At 46.9% G+C, this 16,143-nt stretch overlaps 1 protein-coding gene across 8 annotated transcripts in view; it reads right to left on the bottom strand.

The window, feature by feature from the left end:
- The window catches only part of PTPRT (protein tyrosine phosphatase receptor type T), a gene marked incomplete at both ends in the record, with an annotated part of 1,183,313 nt that overhangs the window by 19,067 nt on the left and 1,148,103 nt on the right, over nucleotides 1-16,143 (bottom strand). For all 8 annotated transcript variants that reach the window (XM_080716374.1, XM_080716373.1, XM_080716375.1 and 5 more), the window contains 5 exons: nucleotides 2,059-2,190; nucleotides 5,279-5,452; nucleotides 7,571-7,720; nucleotides 9,811-9,946; nucleotides 13,684-13,838. In XM_080716374.1, coding sequence (XP_080572500.1) covers nucleotides 2,059-2,190; nucleotides 5,279-5,452; nucleotides 7,571-7,720; nucleotides 9,811-9,946; nucleotides 13,684-13,838 — 747 coding nt within the window. The remainder of the gene's footprint in view (nucleotides 1-2,058; nucleotides 2,191-5,278; nucleotides 5,453-7,570; nucleotides 7,721-9,810; nucleotides 9,947-13,683; nucleotides 13,839-16,143) is intronic.

The raw sequence follows: 16,143 nt of genomic DNA, 5'->3' as shown, positions 1-16,143 counted from the left end.
CTGCCCCTCCTTGGTTGAGTTCTACAGAATCTCTTCCCATTGGACAGGAAGGCCTGCCTGCCTGCCTGCCTGCCAGCATTTTTGTGATACTTGGGATTGAACCCAGGAGTATCCTACCTCTGAGTTACACTTGCACCCTTATTTATTTATTTATTTATTAAGTTATTTGTGGTACTTGGGTTCCTGGAAGCCCTTCTACCTCTGTGCTACACTCCCAGACCTATTTTATACTTTTTATTTGGAAACAGGGTCTTTTAAGCCAGCAAGGCTGGTTTCGAACCAGCACGATCCTCCTGTCTCCGCCTCCCAAGTGGGGGGATTACAAGCGTGCGCCACCACACCCAGCTTATTTTTTATTTTAAAACAAGGTCTCTCACTATGTTACGAAGGGTCTCACTAAGTGGCCGAGGCTGGCTGTGAACCTGCGCTCCTCCGATCTCAGTCTCTCAAGTACTGAAATTATAGGCATGTGCCACCCCACCCAGCATAAGAAGGGTTTTCTTTCTGTGCTCCTAGAAACTTCGGGATTCTCTCTGAGAGTCACCAAGAGAAGATGAAAGACCAGTGTGGGTGGAACCCCAAGTTGCTGCCTCCTGTATCAATATGACCAGCTCTTGATCATACCTCTTCATACACTGGATTTGCAGGAAGCTTTTTTTCTGATGCTTACAGTGCTACAATCCAAGGCCTGAGCTCTTGAGCCCGACTTGGGAAGCTTTTTGCAAGCTGGTCCTGCTGCCTTTCCCAGACTCATCCTGCTATTCTCCCTTAGACAGACCCTGAGCGCCAGCTATGCTGGAGCAAAAGCTTTTCTGCAAACAAGCCTACATGAACCCACCCCTCTCTTTCCTTGGCCCCTGGTGCTCCCTCTGCTTGGCATGCTTCTTCTGGCTAGTTTACCTCCATCAGCCCAATCTCTCCTGTCTTATTCAAAGTCAAAGCACCTTGTTTTTGAAGTCTACCCTTACCTTCTAGGCAGAACAAATTGTTCCTCCTTTCTGCCAACACTCCACCCCTGACCTCCATCATAGCTTGGCCTAGCGAGGTTGGCACAGCTTGCTCATCTGTCTCTGTAGTAAGACTGTGAGCTCCTGGAGGCTGAGACTACAGCTCAGACCCATTTGAGAACTGTTTTATTCTCATCCATGGGCCTGCTGAAGGCCAGTACTTCTATAGGAGTGTGTCGACTTACTCTGACTTCAAGGCAGAGAAAGAGTGGTTTTTCAAAAATTCAAAAATCTTTTTTTTCCTTTTTGTGGTACTGGAAAAGGAACCTAGGGGCATTCTACTTCTAAGTTACACTTCTAGCCCCCTATTTTATTTTAATTTTTTTATTTTGAAACAGGTTCTCACTAAGTTGCAGAGGACCTCACTAAGTTATTGAGGCTGGCTTCGAACCTGCAATCCTCCTGTCTCAGTCTCCTAAGCACTGAGATTACAAGCATGTGCCACCATATCCAGCTCAAAAAACATTTTGATCTCCTCAACTCCAGAATCACTGTTCTGCTATGGAGGCTCCGGAAACTGCCCAAAGATAATGTGTCCTGTAACGTCAGTGTGGAGATGTGTTGTAGGCACATGATGCCTGGAGATGCCAGACCCAGAGGGACAGAGGCATAAAACCAGGCTTCTGTGTGGTAGTCCATGGATTAAAACTCCTGGACCCAAGCTCCAGGCTCTGCCAGTACAAGTTGCATGGCAGAGCGGCCAGGTGCCAGGTATTCCTCAAAGTGGCAGGTGCTCATGACAGAGAGGTGGCTTCCTGCCTCTGCGAGATCTCTGTGATTTAAAGCAAGACTCTAACCAGTGCCTGGGGTGTAAAGAAAGTCTAAGTCTTTCCCTGGTAGGGATGAACATTGGTGGACAAAACTCAGGGGGAGTCACTGCTGTGGGTCTTAAGGTAGCAGATTTTTTTGTCTCTGTGCATAGCAGAGCAGGTTTTCATGGTACCCAACAGCAAGATAGAACCTATTGCTGCCTCCATGTCTACAGCTTTTAAAAAGAAGCTCCCCTGACCCACCTAGACCCACCTAGGGCAGCTTCTGAGTCTCCTCCTACCTGGGCAGTGTCCATCTCGTTGAGCATCACCACAGAGGAACAGTTGTAATCAAAGACCAGCCTCCAGAAGTCTGCTACGGTGTTGGGTAGAGGGTGCTGGGTGACCACGAAGGCGGCGGGCTGCTTGTGGCTCTGACAAAGGAATGACACAGGCTTTGTAAAATACATATCTGTCACTGATATTCTGATGATGATGAGGCCCGGATGGCTGCCAGAGGCCCCGAAACTGCCAAATAGATTTCACAAAGCACCTGCTGGTTTCTGTTATCTCTCAGTGCCCTGGCGACAAAGGGGACCTTCTCATAATGAACACATTCTCCTCCAAACTAAGACATTTCATTAGGAAAGTGTCACTCGGATGGGGATTATCCAAATAAATTATTTATGTCTTGAAGCTTAGCAAATAATCATCATTACAATATGAAATGAAAGATTCTGGATGCAGATTTGCTGCTCTGTTGACCAAGACACCTCTTGGGATACGGGGGATCTGCTGAGTCCCTGTGCCCAGGTCTCTGGGGAGGGGTTGGGCTGGACTCCAAGATGTTTACACTGCAAGGCTCACTCCTGCTGGAGTAAGAGCTGAGATAGTTTGGCCAAAGGGGGACAATGTGTCCTGCAACCAATGGAGTTGGGTAGAACTGGGGTTCAAACCCAGCTTTGCCACTTGTAAGTTATGAGTCATTCATCCATCTGTTCGTTCATTTATTACTTATTATCCACCCATTTATTTTCATCCATTCATTTATTCAAACTACATTTGTAGAGTGCCCTTTGGGGGGGATGAGGGAGTGCTAAGCATTGGTAAGTTATCAGATGGCTGCAAAGCTCAGATTGCTTATCTGCAAAACTGGACTTATAAATCCAAAGGGATAGCAGTCACACACTGATGGAGATTTGCATGCAAAAAGATCAGCAAGCAAAAGCCTGACTGTGAGCTCACCGTCTCACAGGGTGAGACACCCCTGACTTTGGTTTGCATCCCAGGCACCAGCATTGTGGCTGGCAAATGCTAGACAAGGTGCAGCTCCAGAAAAGAAGTAAATGAATACAGCCCATATTACAGATAAGGGGTGGAGGTCTGGAGAAAAGGGCCTGCGTGACTCTGGGAGCTTCATCTTGGCTTTATTCACCATACCACCTTGTAAGAAGGTGTTTGGAATAGGGAGCAGCATCTCCACTTCATTAGTGGTTTGTTGTGAGACCTGAGAAATAGCCTCTATTCTGAACAAGTTCTCTTGGGAGATGGTTCCTGGGGAAGTTGCTGCTGTTTTCGGTGGAGTTACAAGTCCGAAGGAAATGGGGAGGGAAGAGAGTCAAAGGACTGGGCAACAGTAGGAAAATGTTTTGCAGACATGGACATCGCGGGAGAATTAGGGAGACCTGTCTTGCCAGGGCCTCTACTGGCAAGGGATGGTCAGGACTGGGAGGGTATACAACCGAGCTGCTCAAAAGCCAAACTCTCCAGCCATAGAAGGCAGTGTCTTGGGTCCACATCTAGATCTGGAAAAGTATCTCAGCTTCAGAGACAGCAGATATGGGGCTCAGGTTCTTGGATCCATGTTTCCTGAGCTAGTTGACCTTGAACAAGTGATGAAAGTCCTCTGACCCTCAGCACCTCTCTGATAATAAGGATAATAATATCCCAAATGCAGAATGAGACAGTGTAAGTCCAGGGCTGACATGCTACCCAACACTCAGGGAATGTTAGTTTTATTTCCGTTTTTGCTGTCTGTGTGATAAATGCTCTATTAGGCCAGCATGCCTGACAAAGCCTTATCTGAAAATATGTTCGAGATCCGTGCTCCTGCTGGGTTTCAGGGATCAGCCAGCAATCCATTTCATGGATAACATCATCCTTTACCAGGGGAGACATTAAAAATTAACCCAGAGGACTTCATATTTTTCTGCTAGAGGCAAAGCTGCTATGGTTACCAGATAATGCACAGACTGAGCTGGAATACAGATAAGGACTTTTTTTTTTATAAAACATAAGAAAGGCAGAGGTCCTGATGATGGCTCACAGGAGAAATGCTCTGTGGACAAAGAGAACACAATCAAAATCAGAGCTCGGCAGAAGGCATTTGACTCCAGGCAGCATCTAACCTACTAAGTAGAGGCCAGGAGCTTGTTTGATCCTTGCCTGGATGAAGAAGGCAGGGAGTGAGTGTTGGGACAAGTGGGGTACAAAACTAGGAGTAAATTGAAAGTGTGGGTGCACCCCAGACCCTATCTCTTAACACACACACACACACACACACACACACACACACACACGTTAACATTGACATTGACCTTGACCTTGGAGGGCCCTAAGCTAATGCCAGAGGTCTTCTCTCTACCTCCAGCCATGTGATATACCCAAGACAAGGTGACAAGGTTCCCAGCTTCCGGACTCGGGACTAGAATTTTCATGAAGGATGTCAACACCTATGGACAGAGGCCAGGACAGGTCTTTTGACAGCTGGTATGTGCATTGGCTCCTTATTATTTCCTTGTTTCCAATATGTAAGACCCTTGGAGAGAAACTTAAAAAAGATCAGAGATTGGAGAAGTAGTTGGTTTTGCTCCTAGGAGAGAGCTTCCCATGCCCCTGAGTGTTTTGAGTGAGATGGGAGGGTCACATGTGTTAAAGGGATGTCAGCTCAGACATGGGGTTGGGAGGGGTCCTGGAAGAGCTCATTCTCAATCAGGCCAGTGTGATTTTGGTTCTGAACTTTACAGGGCAAGAGGTTTGCATTTTACTGGAACAAGAAAATTGAGGAGGCCTAGGAAATGAAATCTAGAGTGGGAGACAAGAGCCCCAAGTTTGGCTTTGATACTAGTTCTGTGGGTGACCTGGATAAAGTCTCTTTATAAATCTGGCCTCAGTTTCCTTTGCTGAAAAATACATGGATGGGACGGGATGGTCCATAGTTCCAGGCTCCTGAAAATACCTCTTTCTCTTGGAGGCAGAATGATGCTCACTAAGAAGAGGAGGGAGACCCAGGGGGTAAAGCACACCAGGCAAGGAATGGGCCTACTGGGGCAGGGACATGGCCCTAATTCAAAGCCACAGCAGGGTGGAATGCCCTTTCTGGACCTGATGTCCAGAAAGCCAGCAGGCCAGAGCAAGGAGGGGCTGGCTGGTAGGGTCAGGACCCTGGAGTCCAGCCACTGTCTCAGGGAGAAGGTCTTCCCAGAACGCCAGGCAGGAGCTTTCTGCCAGTGCTCAGCTTACGTCCATCAGTGCTGCATTGATGTAGTTGCTGGACTCTCCATCCACAGAGATGAGAAAGGGCAGGCAGCGGTCCAGAGGCAGGACATCCATGCTCCGATTCTTATCATGGTTTCGAGGCAGGAGCCCGATGCTGCAGTCCTCTGGTCGGACGCGAGGTGTTACAATGTTCAGTGTCTGTGGGGCACAAAGGCAGGTAGATAGACACTGTGTCAATGGTTGCTTCTGAGCAGAGGTTGCTTCTGACTATGATGTTCCAGTTTAGCCTAACTCACTTCTCTACCCTCCAATTTGACCCTGTTGTCCCCTTTCTGGTACCTAGACCTGGTCCATAATGGTGACAGTCCTTCAGATCCTGCTCACTGTTGTGGGATTTGTGAGTTGAAAGTCTGTAGCAATGGCCACGTGACACCTTCAAGATGCCAAGGCTGTAAGGGTAGCATGCCCATGTAAGGCTCAAACAGGAGCTGCTAATACCTGCCAACCATTTGAACTACATTGTTCAACTTAGCCAGCACTGCGTTAAAGGATGAGCCAGCCAGAGGGACATATAGTGGGGATGGGGGTAAGGAATCACTAATGAGTGTTAAGCATCACCTGAAGTGTCATGGAATGAGGGAAATGATTCAGCAACACTCTTCTCAGAGAGAGAGAGAGAGAGAGAGAGAGAGAGAGAGAGAGAGAGAGAGAGTGAGTTAGTTGTGTGAGAATGGAAGGGCATTTGGATGAGCTGCTCGAGGTGGATGAGAAACCCCAAAGGGTGCAAGCTCTGACAGGTCTACAAAATTGCAGAATGAAGTCTTGCCACTTAGGTTCAGAGCTGCCCCAGCCAATAGACTCGATGCTGTGTGCCATGGCCAGGGTTCTGTGTCTTCCATTCTTCTATCTTTTGATATCCAGTCTCTGCTTTAAATCGCTGTTTTTCTTTTTCTTTTTTTTTTTTTTTTGGTGGTACTGGGGTTCCTGGAAGCCCTTCTACCTCTGGGCTACACTCCCAGACCTATTTTTATATTTTTATTTAGAAACAGGGTCTCCTAAGCCAGCGCGTGCGGCTGGCTTCGAACCTGCGCGATCCTCCTGTCTCCGCCTCCCAAGCGCGGGGATTACAAGCGTGCGCCACCACGCCCGGCTTAAATTGCTGTTTTTCTGAAGGAGTACCAAAGTATTGGTCTGGTTGGGTATGGGCCCATGGAACCATATGCCCAGCATTTGCCCAAGGGCTTTAGGCAAGTCCTGGAGCTCCCTTACTTTTTTCTGCCTGGTTCTCATTTCCTGTTGCTCAGATATCACCTTGGCACTGGCTTTGGGGTGACGAGCTGGGCTCTAGCTTTCCAGTTTTCTCAGACTTAGGTTGTCACAATTCTCACCACCTGGGTTCCAAGGCATGGATCTGCTGTGCTAAAATGGTGCTTCTCAAAGTTTAGTGTGCATACATCAAAATCGGCCGGATATTCTGTTAAATCGCAAGTTTTTATTTGGTAGGTTCGGGTGGGGATCAAGATTCTACATTTCTAAGAAGCTTCCAAGTGAATCTGATGCTGCTGGTCTCCAGACCACACTTTGAACCATAGGGATGTACTGAAAAACTATGGAGAAAACCTGAGTTTCTCCAGGGATAAAAAAAAAAAAGCATTAAATTCTCACTTGTGTGTATGAACTTGTCCCTATCTAGCTGGACAAAAACTAAATGGGACTTGAGTTCAAAAATATAGTCATAGTTTAAATATGCCTCATCTGGTCACTGTATGGTTGGCTAATAGTTGCTCGTGGCTGTGCATTTGATGCTTTGGGATGCATTCTCTAGCTGCTGTTACTGTGTACTGAAAGCACACAGGCATCTTTATTCTCACAGAGGAAGTCCCACAAATGTGCACAACCCACCAAAGTTGGACAGAAACTTCTGTGGGACTGAATATTTGTGATCCTCCTCTCACCAAAATATATATGCTCCCATCCTAACTCCTACTGTGATGGTATTAGGAGGTCAGGAGGTCTGTGGGAGGTGACTAGGTCATGAGGGTGGGGCCTCCCAAATGAGTTTAGTGCCCTTAAAAAGAGACATGAGAACTGGCTTCCTTTCTCCTACTATGGCATGAAACTACAAGAAGGTGTCCACCTACAAACCAGGATGGTGCCTAGCCCTCCTTAAATACCAGGTTTACCAATTGCTTGATTTTGAACTTCCTAGCATCTATAAATGTGATAAATAAAAGCCTGTTGTGTAAACCACCCAGTTTATGGGAATTTGTTATAACAGCCCAGACTGACTAGAGACAGTCCTCAAGATGAAGATACCTGAAACTCATCCTTGATTTGGCTGGAGTTGGTCTGGGGGTCCAGCCTGCTGATGTTGTAGTAGAGTGAGCGGAACTCACACACAGGGATGGCCGTGTTGCCGCAGAGACACGCCTCCAGGATGGCATCGTGCACAAACACATACTGCTCCTGCAGGGTCAAGGGGAGAGGGAGGAGGGTACCAGGTAAGGACAGTTGTCTGGGCGATGTCCACATATACTCTTGAGGTTTCTTTAATCATGAAGCGTGTTCATGATTTATATTGCAGAATTCTTCCTTTTTGTTATCCTGTAACCCAAAGGGCCCACTTTCCATGTTTCATCGTGATTGCCTGAGATGTGGTGTGTATTGTTCCTTGCATAAGATTCAACAGCAGTCACAGAGAAAAATGAGAAACTTCTGGGCATATTGTAGCAAGTGCTCTTGATGTCTTGTCTACATCCCTTCAGTTTTGACCTTTACCTGCCAGACATGGCTTGCTGCAAAGTAAACTGTGATTCTCTGCTGAGGGCTTTCTTCCTAGTCCCAGGAGCACACTTTGGCAGGTAAGTCAAAAGGGCTCAGGAGTTAATGCCCGAGGAAGGAGCCTTCAAGCGATGACAGATGGAGAGTTGGAGACGAAAATCCAAGCTCCTTGTCTCCTTTGCAGAAATAACCTGGAGATGCATGTTCTACACTGTATCTCAGAGTTATTCAGCAGAATTGGGCTTCGGTTGTCTACAGTGTTTAATAGCCTCGTACAGTACCTTTTGATCAATTCCTTCCTTTCTCTAGCTCACTTTTCCACTCACCAGTGTGTCTTGGGACTACCTCCCAAGTAAACTTAGCTTTCCCACAAGTCTGTCTCAGGGTCTGCTTCTAAAACATGCACTGTCCCTCCTCCCATCCCCAATTTTTTGTGTGCTTGCTATTCTTTTCTCTTCTCCTGAAACTTTACTCCCCTTTTCTATACCTTCAATGTTTGATTTCTCCTGGAAAGTCTTTTCTAAATCCATCAGGAAGAAGTTGTTATTACTTCTAGGTCTTTGCTAAGTGCTTGTGGAGTGATCCTTTCCCTGTATAACTTGGCTTATCTGTCTATATAAAGTACTTATGTGGATGCATCTGCATTTGATTATGTCTCCCCATCAGACAATAGAGACCGTGTGTCTGACTCCAACCAGTGAGCCTGTCTTATGCATGCATGACCCTGGGAATGGATTCTCTTGGTTCTGGCACTAGAAGCCTGAGGATAGGCCTGAGTGAGTCAGCTCAGAGCTTGCAGCAGGGTCCTGTGTATCTGAGCCTATCAATGGAGGTGCTCACTAGAAAACCAGGGGTGACTGCTGTGCCCAAATCCATGGGTGACTTCCCACAGCAGAGTGGGTGATGTGCAGCTTCCTAAATACCCTAGCTGTGACTGGACACCCACAGCCCTTGCTAGAACCAGAAGATGGGCCTATTATAGGAACACCAACCCAAGGCAGGGAGGAGTGGGACAGGCAGACAAGGTTGCTTATCAAGAGAGACTTGTTCAGGACAGAGAGTAGTATGCTTTTGGGTACCATGAATGCTCATTTTTTCTGCAGTATGGCTGTGTGAGATCTTGGGGACACTATCTGTCAATTTCTCCTTTATTGATAAAATGTAAATGCTAGTAAAGGTTACACCAAGGATAGAAACAATATCTTTATATGAAAAAAATGCACATTGCCCCGCTCACCATAGGTATACAACTACTGTGTACTTTCCCTCTTAGGCTCTTCAGCTGGACAGGAGTACCTGAAGGTCTGCCTCACCCTGGAGGGCAGGGACTGTATATTATTATCTCTTGGAATCTCAAGACCCTGACTTAATACTCAAAAATGTTGATGCTTAAGCCATTTCCTGCAGAGACTGAAATGGGTACTTGGCATTCAGTAGGCATTTCATAAATACTAATTCTTCTGTTTTCATTTCTACTCCTTTACCCAAGGCTGGAATACAATTCAAAGAATCTCTGACAGTGGCCATTCAGTCTCTGCTTGGATGCCCTCAGAGATGGGGAACTCATCACCATTTGTGCTTGGTGGAAGTCTGCACTGTTGGCTGGGCTATTTTTGCTTCTATCATGGTCTTGCCATAGCAAATCATGTGGTTACTCCCTTACACTTCTCCCACACCCTTTCTAAAGGATGTCCCTGCCCATCATCTCTTTTTTCACCATGTTTCTCCCTGGCCAGGGTTTCGGGGAGCTGCGTGACTCAGTCCCCAGAACTCACCTCTGTCTGCACCAGGTTGACCCTCTGTGCACGGAGCTCACGCACACAGTTGAAGATGTCCACCACCCCTTCGTTCTCAGCCATGTCAAGCATGGTATCGATGGCAATGAAGCAGCCAGTCCTCCCGGCTCCGGCACTGGAAGGGGATGGAGCGTTTTAGATCTTTGGGTTGGAATCAGCCTTGTACTCAGAGCCTGGCTGAAAGGCTGTAGGCTGAAAATGGCAGGCAGAAAAGCTGGAGCCCCAACACTCCTGGGAGATGCTGAGCAAGCAAGGGAGCTTAGACCCTCAGCTCTCCCCTGTGAAATGGGAGAGTAATGCATGTGTCTAAAGGCATTTAATCAGGACTGGCTTATTTGGCTATATTCATATAGCAAACACGTATTTAGCACTTGCAAGGTGTCACTCATTGTCCTGAGTGCTTTGCAAACGTTGCCTATAAACTCCCCTAGGAAGCGGTTAGCAAGGTTCTCATCTCACTTCACAGGCCCAGGGGCCTTCCCTCACCTGAGGTCACACAGCTGGCAGAGGGTAGAGCTGAGACTTTTACCCAGGCAGTATGGCTCCAGAGTGGTGTGTGGTCTTTCAGTTACGTCCTTAGTAAGATTTATGGTGTATAATATGCTTACCAAGTGTGTGTGTGTGTGTGTGTGTGTGTGTGTGTGTGTGTGTGTATAGTTTCCTCATCCGATGAGTGAAAGTATAGTAATAGATAATGTAGTGCACTGAACATGGTGACTGGCATACTGGAGATGCCTAATAAACACGCTTTTTCTCCTTCCCTCCTCCTTTTTCTCTTCTCCTTTATTTTCAGCAGAGGGGTTGATGGATGAAAGCAGGAAAGAGTAAGAAAGGAATTAACAGAGATGAAGCATGAGAATAGCAACCAAAGACCTCAGAGAAGCAGAGAGGGAATCCTGGGGTCCACTGTCCAAGGCCTGCACTTGGCTCCACTTGGATTTGTTTCCCCAGGACCATGAGCCAGAAGATGTTTAAAATGGAGCAGGTGGCAGCCCTGAAGCTCTTTCTGGGTATCAAGTTTCCACAAACATATTCAAATTCTAATCATTGATAGTTTTGTTAGGAGAATTTCAGATCAAGTACAAAATACAAGAGAGCTCGGTGACACTCCATGGGGCATGGACCATTCTTCCCTGACTAGTGCCGCGTTCTAAAGCCATGCTGTAGAACCAGAGACACACAGAACATTTGCCCTAGATGCACCCAGTTTGGGAAGGTAAGGCCATCAGTGGGCTTCCCTGATGTCAAGGAGGCCTGCTTTGGCTGCATTTTCATGTTTTGCTTCCCCCATAGAAACAAATGTTTTGGTCTAGCAATGTGGAAATAGGAAGACGTGCAAAGAGGAAGAGAGAGAAGGTAAGCAAGGAAAGCCATACTGGCTGATAAATCCCAGGCACATGGGCCTGTGGGGATGGGATGTCACTCTCAATGCTCGGGAAAGTAAACCCTTAGCGAGCAGCCTTCATTTCTGATGGTACAGCATGGTTTGCATTACATAAAAATTTTAACTCCTTCAGGCATCTCCCCTCCACCACTGAAATGTCTGGGCCTCAAAGGTCTAGGCCTCAAAGTGTCTAGGAGGGACCACAAAGAGCTACTTCTTCCCCTCTTCTTCAAAGACTCATTTTTTCTCATTATATTCTAGGAGAAAGAACCAGCAAGGCATGGGTTTTGAATTTGGGGTCCACATCAGCGATCAAGTTGCCTGCTGTCCACGAGCGTCAGTTTTCTCACAAAACGACATGACTCCTGCCTCCTGGTGGAGTCTTTGTAAGGATCATATTGTTTATTTCAGCACCTTATAGTAATTAACTGCATGATGTTTGGAAGAGATGCTTAGGATCTAACCTTGGTTCTATTTCTTTTTGTTTTCTTTTCTTTTTTTTGCAGTACTGGGGGAATTCAGGGGAATTCTACCTCTGAGCTATATCCCCAGACCTGTTTTTTTAGTCTTTTTTATTTTTTGAAACAGGGTCTCACTGAGTTGTGAAGGGTCTCACTAAGTAGCTGAGGCTGTCCGAGAACCACGATCCTCTGGTCTTCGCCTCCCAAATTCTGGGATTACAGGTGTGTGCCACCATGCCCGGCTCCTGGCTCTATTTCTTAATAACTGTGTGACCTTGGGTAAGTGATTTACTGTCTCTGAGTTTCATTACTCTCATTCATAAAATGAGGCTGATAACAAATAGACCTACCTTATAGCATTAATGGCATAATATATGTAAATTGCATGCAACAAAACAAATGATAATTATGTTCATATATGAAAGTATCACTAACACTTTCACCAACATGTACAGGAAGGTGAGGGTTGGGGGGTCGGATGGAATCCAGAGGGAAACATACCGAGCAGACGTGTGATTATATAAATGTGTCACTTTGAATCTCACTGTGCTATATAATTGCAATGCACCAGTCAAATTATAAGAAGAGAGACTACACTTAAAAGCACAATGCATGCAAATTGCTTAGCCCTGTGCCTGGTTGCATAGTAATTCCTCGATAAAGAATTGGCACTTAGATTCAATAAATATTTATTGAGTATCTACAGGGCACTGGAAGCTGGGATTAGGAGTGGGGGTGTGAAGACAAGTAATACATGATTCCTGTTCTTTGGGATTAATAGTCTGGGGAGGGGGGTAATATTAAGAGGCAGAGGACAGTGATGTTTTAAGTGCTTATTATAGGTCAGTAATTCTGCCAGACACTTTAGTATACCTTAGCCAACCCATTTAATGTTCATTAGCATCTGAGGGTTGGGTACCACTCTGCTCAGGTGCACTAAAGTAACTTGGTAAGAAATACAGGCACAAGGCCATCTCGTACAGCTCTGGACATAGTGGAGGGTCTGATAAGTATTTGCCATTGTCTCCCTCTGTCTCTTAGCCCTGCTCTGGCTGCTTTTAAGGATACAGGCATTGGGAATAATGGTCTAATGTCCTTAGATTTCCATGAAATGTAAAGCAGGGAATTCCTGCAACATGCTTAGCTAGCCCAGGAGGGTTCTGCTAAGTCCTAGTTGCCCCATCTATGAAATGGGATTGTGTATTTACTATTATGGAGAAGACAAAAAGATGCTGTGTGAGAAAGGGGCTATCTCTGAGGCATTCACAGTTTATGGAGTCTTTCCTGGTCCCCTGGCTAACATGGACATTGCCAGTGCAGGAATGAGATAACCTGAACACGCTGGTTCTGAAAAGAAAGGCTTGGCTCAGAGGCACACTGCAAAAAAGTGCTGGGAAGGAGGGGGACGCAGGCTGGCTAGCTTTAGGTCTGGACATCCACCTTCTCAGTGCCCTTGATATGATGCTTCATCTCCATTTAGGAGAATTCAAAGACCATGCTGCTCATTTTCAATGTGACTTTCTAGGTCAAAGCCAAAAAATCTTCTCCACAATAAAGTGGAAATGGACACTGTCCAATTAATTACTCTCTATTAAGGACCCTGCAGGCCATCGATTGATTTTAAAGATATTAGGAATGAAAAGATGCATGCTTGCACCACAGCACCCTATGCCACGTCTGGAGAAGATGTGTTAAATGTCTCAGCCTCTGCCGTCTCGCATCTGTGTCTACCTAGTAATGCCCACCTCTCAAGGCTGGATGAAAACTGAAATGATGTGGATATGAAAGCTTATGTGGTGAGGACAGGAGATGCTGCCAGTGCTGAGCCAACATCTGGGCAACTTCGCTGTTTCAGGGCAACAAGGGAAACAAGGACTGTGGCTGCGGTGACTGTGGCTTATTGCCAGACCTTGGGACCCAGGTGTCACCAGATGAGGCTAAGCACTGGGACACGGGCAGGAGAGTCTTCAAGGCAAAGAGTCCAGGCCGTTGCTCATGCAGACTCACCTGCAGTGGACGACTATGGGCCCAGCTTCTGGTGGATTGAGGAACTTGACCTGGCGGACGAAGCCCAGCAGGCCGGTGGCATAGCAAGGCACCCCGTGGTCCGGCCAGCTGGTGAAGTGGAAGAGGCGCAGCTCTCGGATCTCGTGGTAGCCTTTCTGAGGAGAGAAGGGGCCTCCGTTGCTCCAGCTGCTGCTCTCAGGTCCCTGGCCCGGCACTGTGGGGGGCTGCAGCTGCACAAGGAGGATGCAGCCTTCCTGCTGCCCAGGCTAATAGGTGTCACCTCCCAGAGTGACTCTGACCCATTGGCAAGTGTGGAACTAGTTAAAGTGAAACTGGTTTCTTCATGGCAAGACTTCTTGGAGTGTGTATTTAGCATGCTGATATACATTCTGTCTCCAAGTGGACAACACAGCACCTAGTGTTTACCCAGAGGACTTTTCTTTTTGGACAGAAATGCATGGGAAGTATATTCAGTAGAATCTATGGAAAGAAGTGTTGGTTGTGAAGACCAAATTTCAAGTATTTCTGGTGGAATACAAGGCATTTCGGTGGTTGAGACTTAGTGTCCTTTAGTTTTCCAGTTTTGTCTACAATAATCTTTTTTATTTCTTTTTTCTTTTGGTTCTGAGGATTGGACCTAGGGTGTTCTGCTTCTGAGATATAACCCTAACCCTTTTCATTTTTTTCTTTTTGAAACAGGAGCTCACTAGGTTGCTGAGAGCCGTGCTATATATATTGCTATGGGTGTCCTCAAACATGTGCTCCTCCTGTCTCAGCCTCCCAAGACCTGGGATTATAGGTGTGTACCAACCTGCCTGGCTACTTTTTTTTGTACTGGAGATTGAACTCCAGAGACATTCTACCTCTGAGCTACACCCTGGTCCTTTTTATTTTGAAGCAGGTTCTTGCTAAGTTGCTGAGGGTCTTTGTAAGTTGCTGAGCCTGGCTTCCAACCTACAACCCTCCTGTGTCAGTCTCCCAAGTCCTGGGATTCTAGGTGTGCTCCACTATGCCTTGATGTCTATGTGACTTCTGAAGTTCAAAAAAATTAGCAGTCTTCTTTATTACTTAGATTCTTATTTAGACCTCTGAGATAAGAAACAAATGAAAACAGAGCTTTTATTGACAGGTGGAGGTGGTGGGGAGTGAGGTTCTGGTCAGTTCCCTCTTCTCCTCCCCTCATATAGACATATTGCAGGCCAGTGTTTGCCTCGTGATTCCATGGGCAGGCCACAGCACTGAGCCTTTGCTTGTGCAGTTTACCCTGCTTATCTCTTTCTCCCTAGTGATCTTCTGCAGATATTTAAAGAGTGCTGAATAGAGAAAGTCTGTTTCATGTTCATCCTGTCAGTTGAAAAGCACCCACTAAGCATTGTATGCACCTAGACTTGTGCTAGGAAGGAGGAAATAAAAGCCATGATTCCTATCCCTAGACCAGCTCTCAGCCCCACCAGAAGGAAGACACCTATGTAGATAATTCTATTAAAGCACATAAAGGCGTTCAGCTAATGTGATCTGGGGAGAGGAGAAATCTGAAAAGGCTTCCTGGAGGAGATGATACTTGAACTGAGTCTTGAAACCTATTAATAGTGAAGATGGTAGCTACATTTATGAGGCATTGGCGATGTGCCAGCCATGCGCACTTCACTGTATCAGTCCATTTAATCCTCACATCCATCCTCTTACTGTTATCTCCATGGCATGGATGAAGGGACTGAGCCCAAACATAATGTGTTCATTGTGATGAGCTTGGTCTGTGCCTGGCCGTCTGATTTCACAGTCTGTGCTCACCATCACCATCACCATCAACATCAGGATACGGATGCATGGGCAGTGCCCAGTTGGACATATGGAGGGGATGGAGGTGGAGGAGGCAGAGGGCATGGGAATAGGACTTAAAATGCCAGGTGCAGAGACAATGCAAGAAGGTCATGGAAGCCAGGTAGTGGTGGGCCAGGGGACACCCTCCTACAGGAGAACCCTGCATCCCAGCTGAGGCTCTGGACTTTGCACCAAAGGCTCTGGGGAGCTCAGGGTGGCTGCACAGGAGGGGAAGCACATCACTAGACTTGCATTTTAGAAGTCTCCCTGGCTGTCCCGTGAAGGGGTCATTCGGGTAGGTGTGCCAAGAACACGTAGAGGGCACTGCTGGTGACTGCTTAGGTTCCTATCCTTGGCTGGGGCACCATCCCCCGCGACCCTAGATGAAGACAGCTCAGTCTCTTCCTTCTTTGGAGAACTGCCCTCGGCTGGGCAGGAGCCCCATTATCACAGTGGGACTGGGCAGGGGTGCTGCTGAGCCTCAGTGTGGACAGAAGAGGTGGGCTGGTTAACTGCCTCTGTCCCTTGCCCAGCTTGCCCAGGCTTTCCTGGACAGGGGCATTCTGTGCTAAAACCCAGACCATAATGACTTCCTGGATGTGCAAAAGGCCCCTTTGCCTCCAGAGAGGGCCAACTGTG

The sequence above is a fragment of the Muscardinus avellanarius genome, assembly GCF_963383645.1.
Source record: "Muscardinus avellanarius genome assembly, chromosome: 19".
NCBI classification, from domain to species: Eukaryota; Metazoa; Chordata; class Mammalia; order Rodentia; family Gliridae; genus Muscardinus; species Muscardinus avellanarius.
This window is presented reverse-complemented; position numbering and strand designations above follow the sequence as displayed.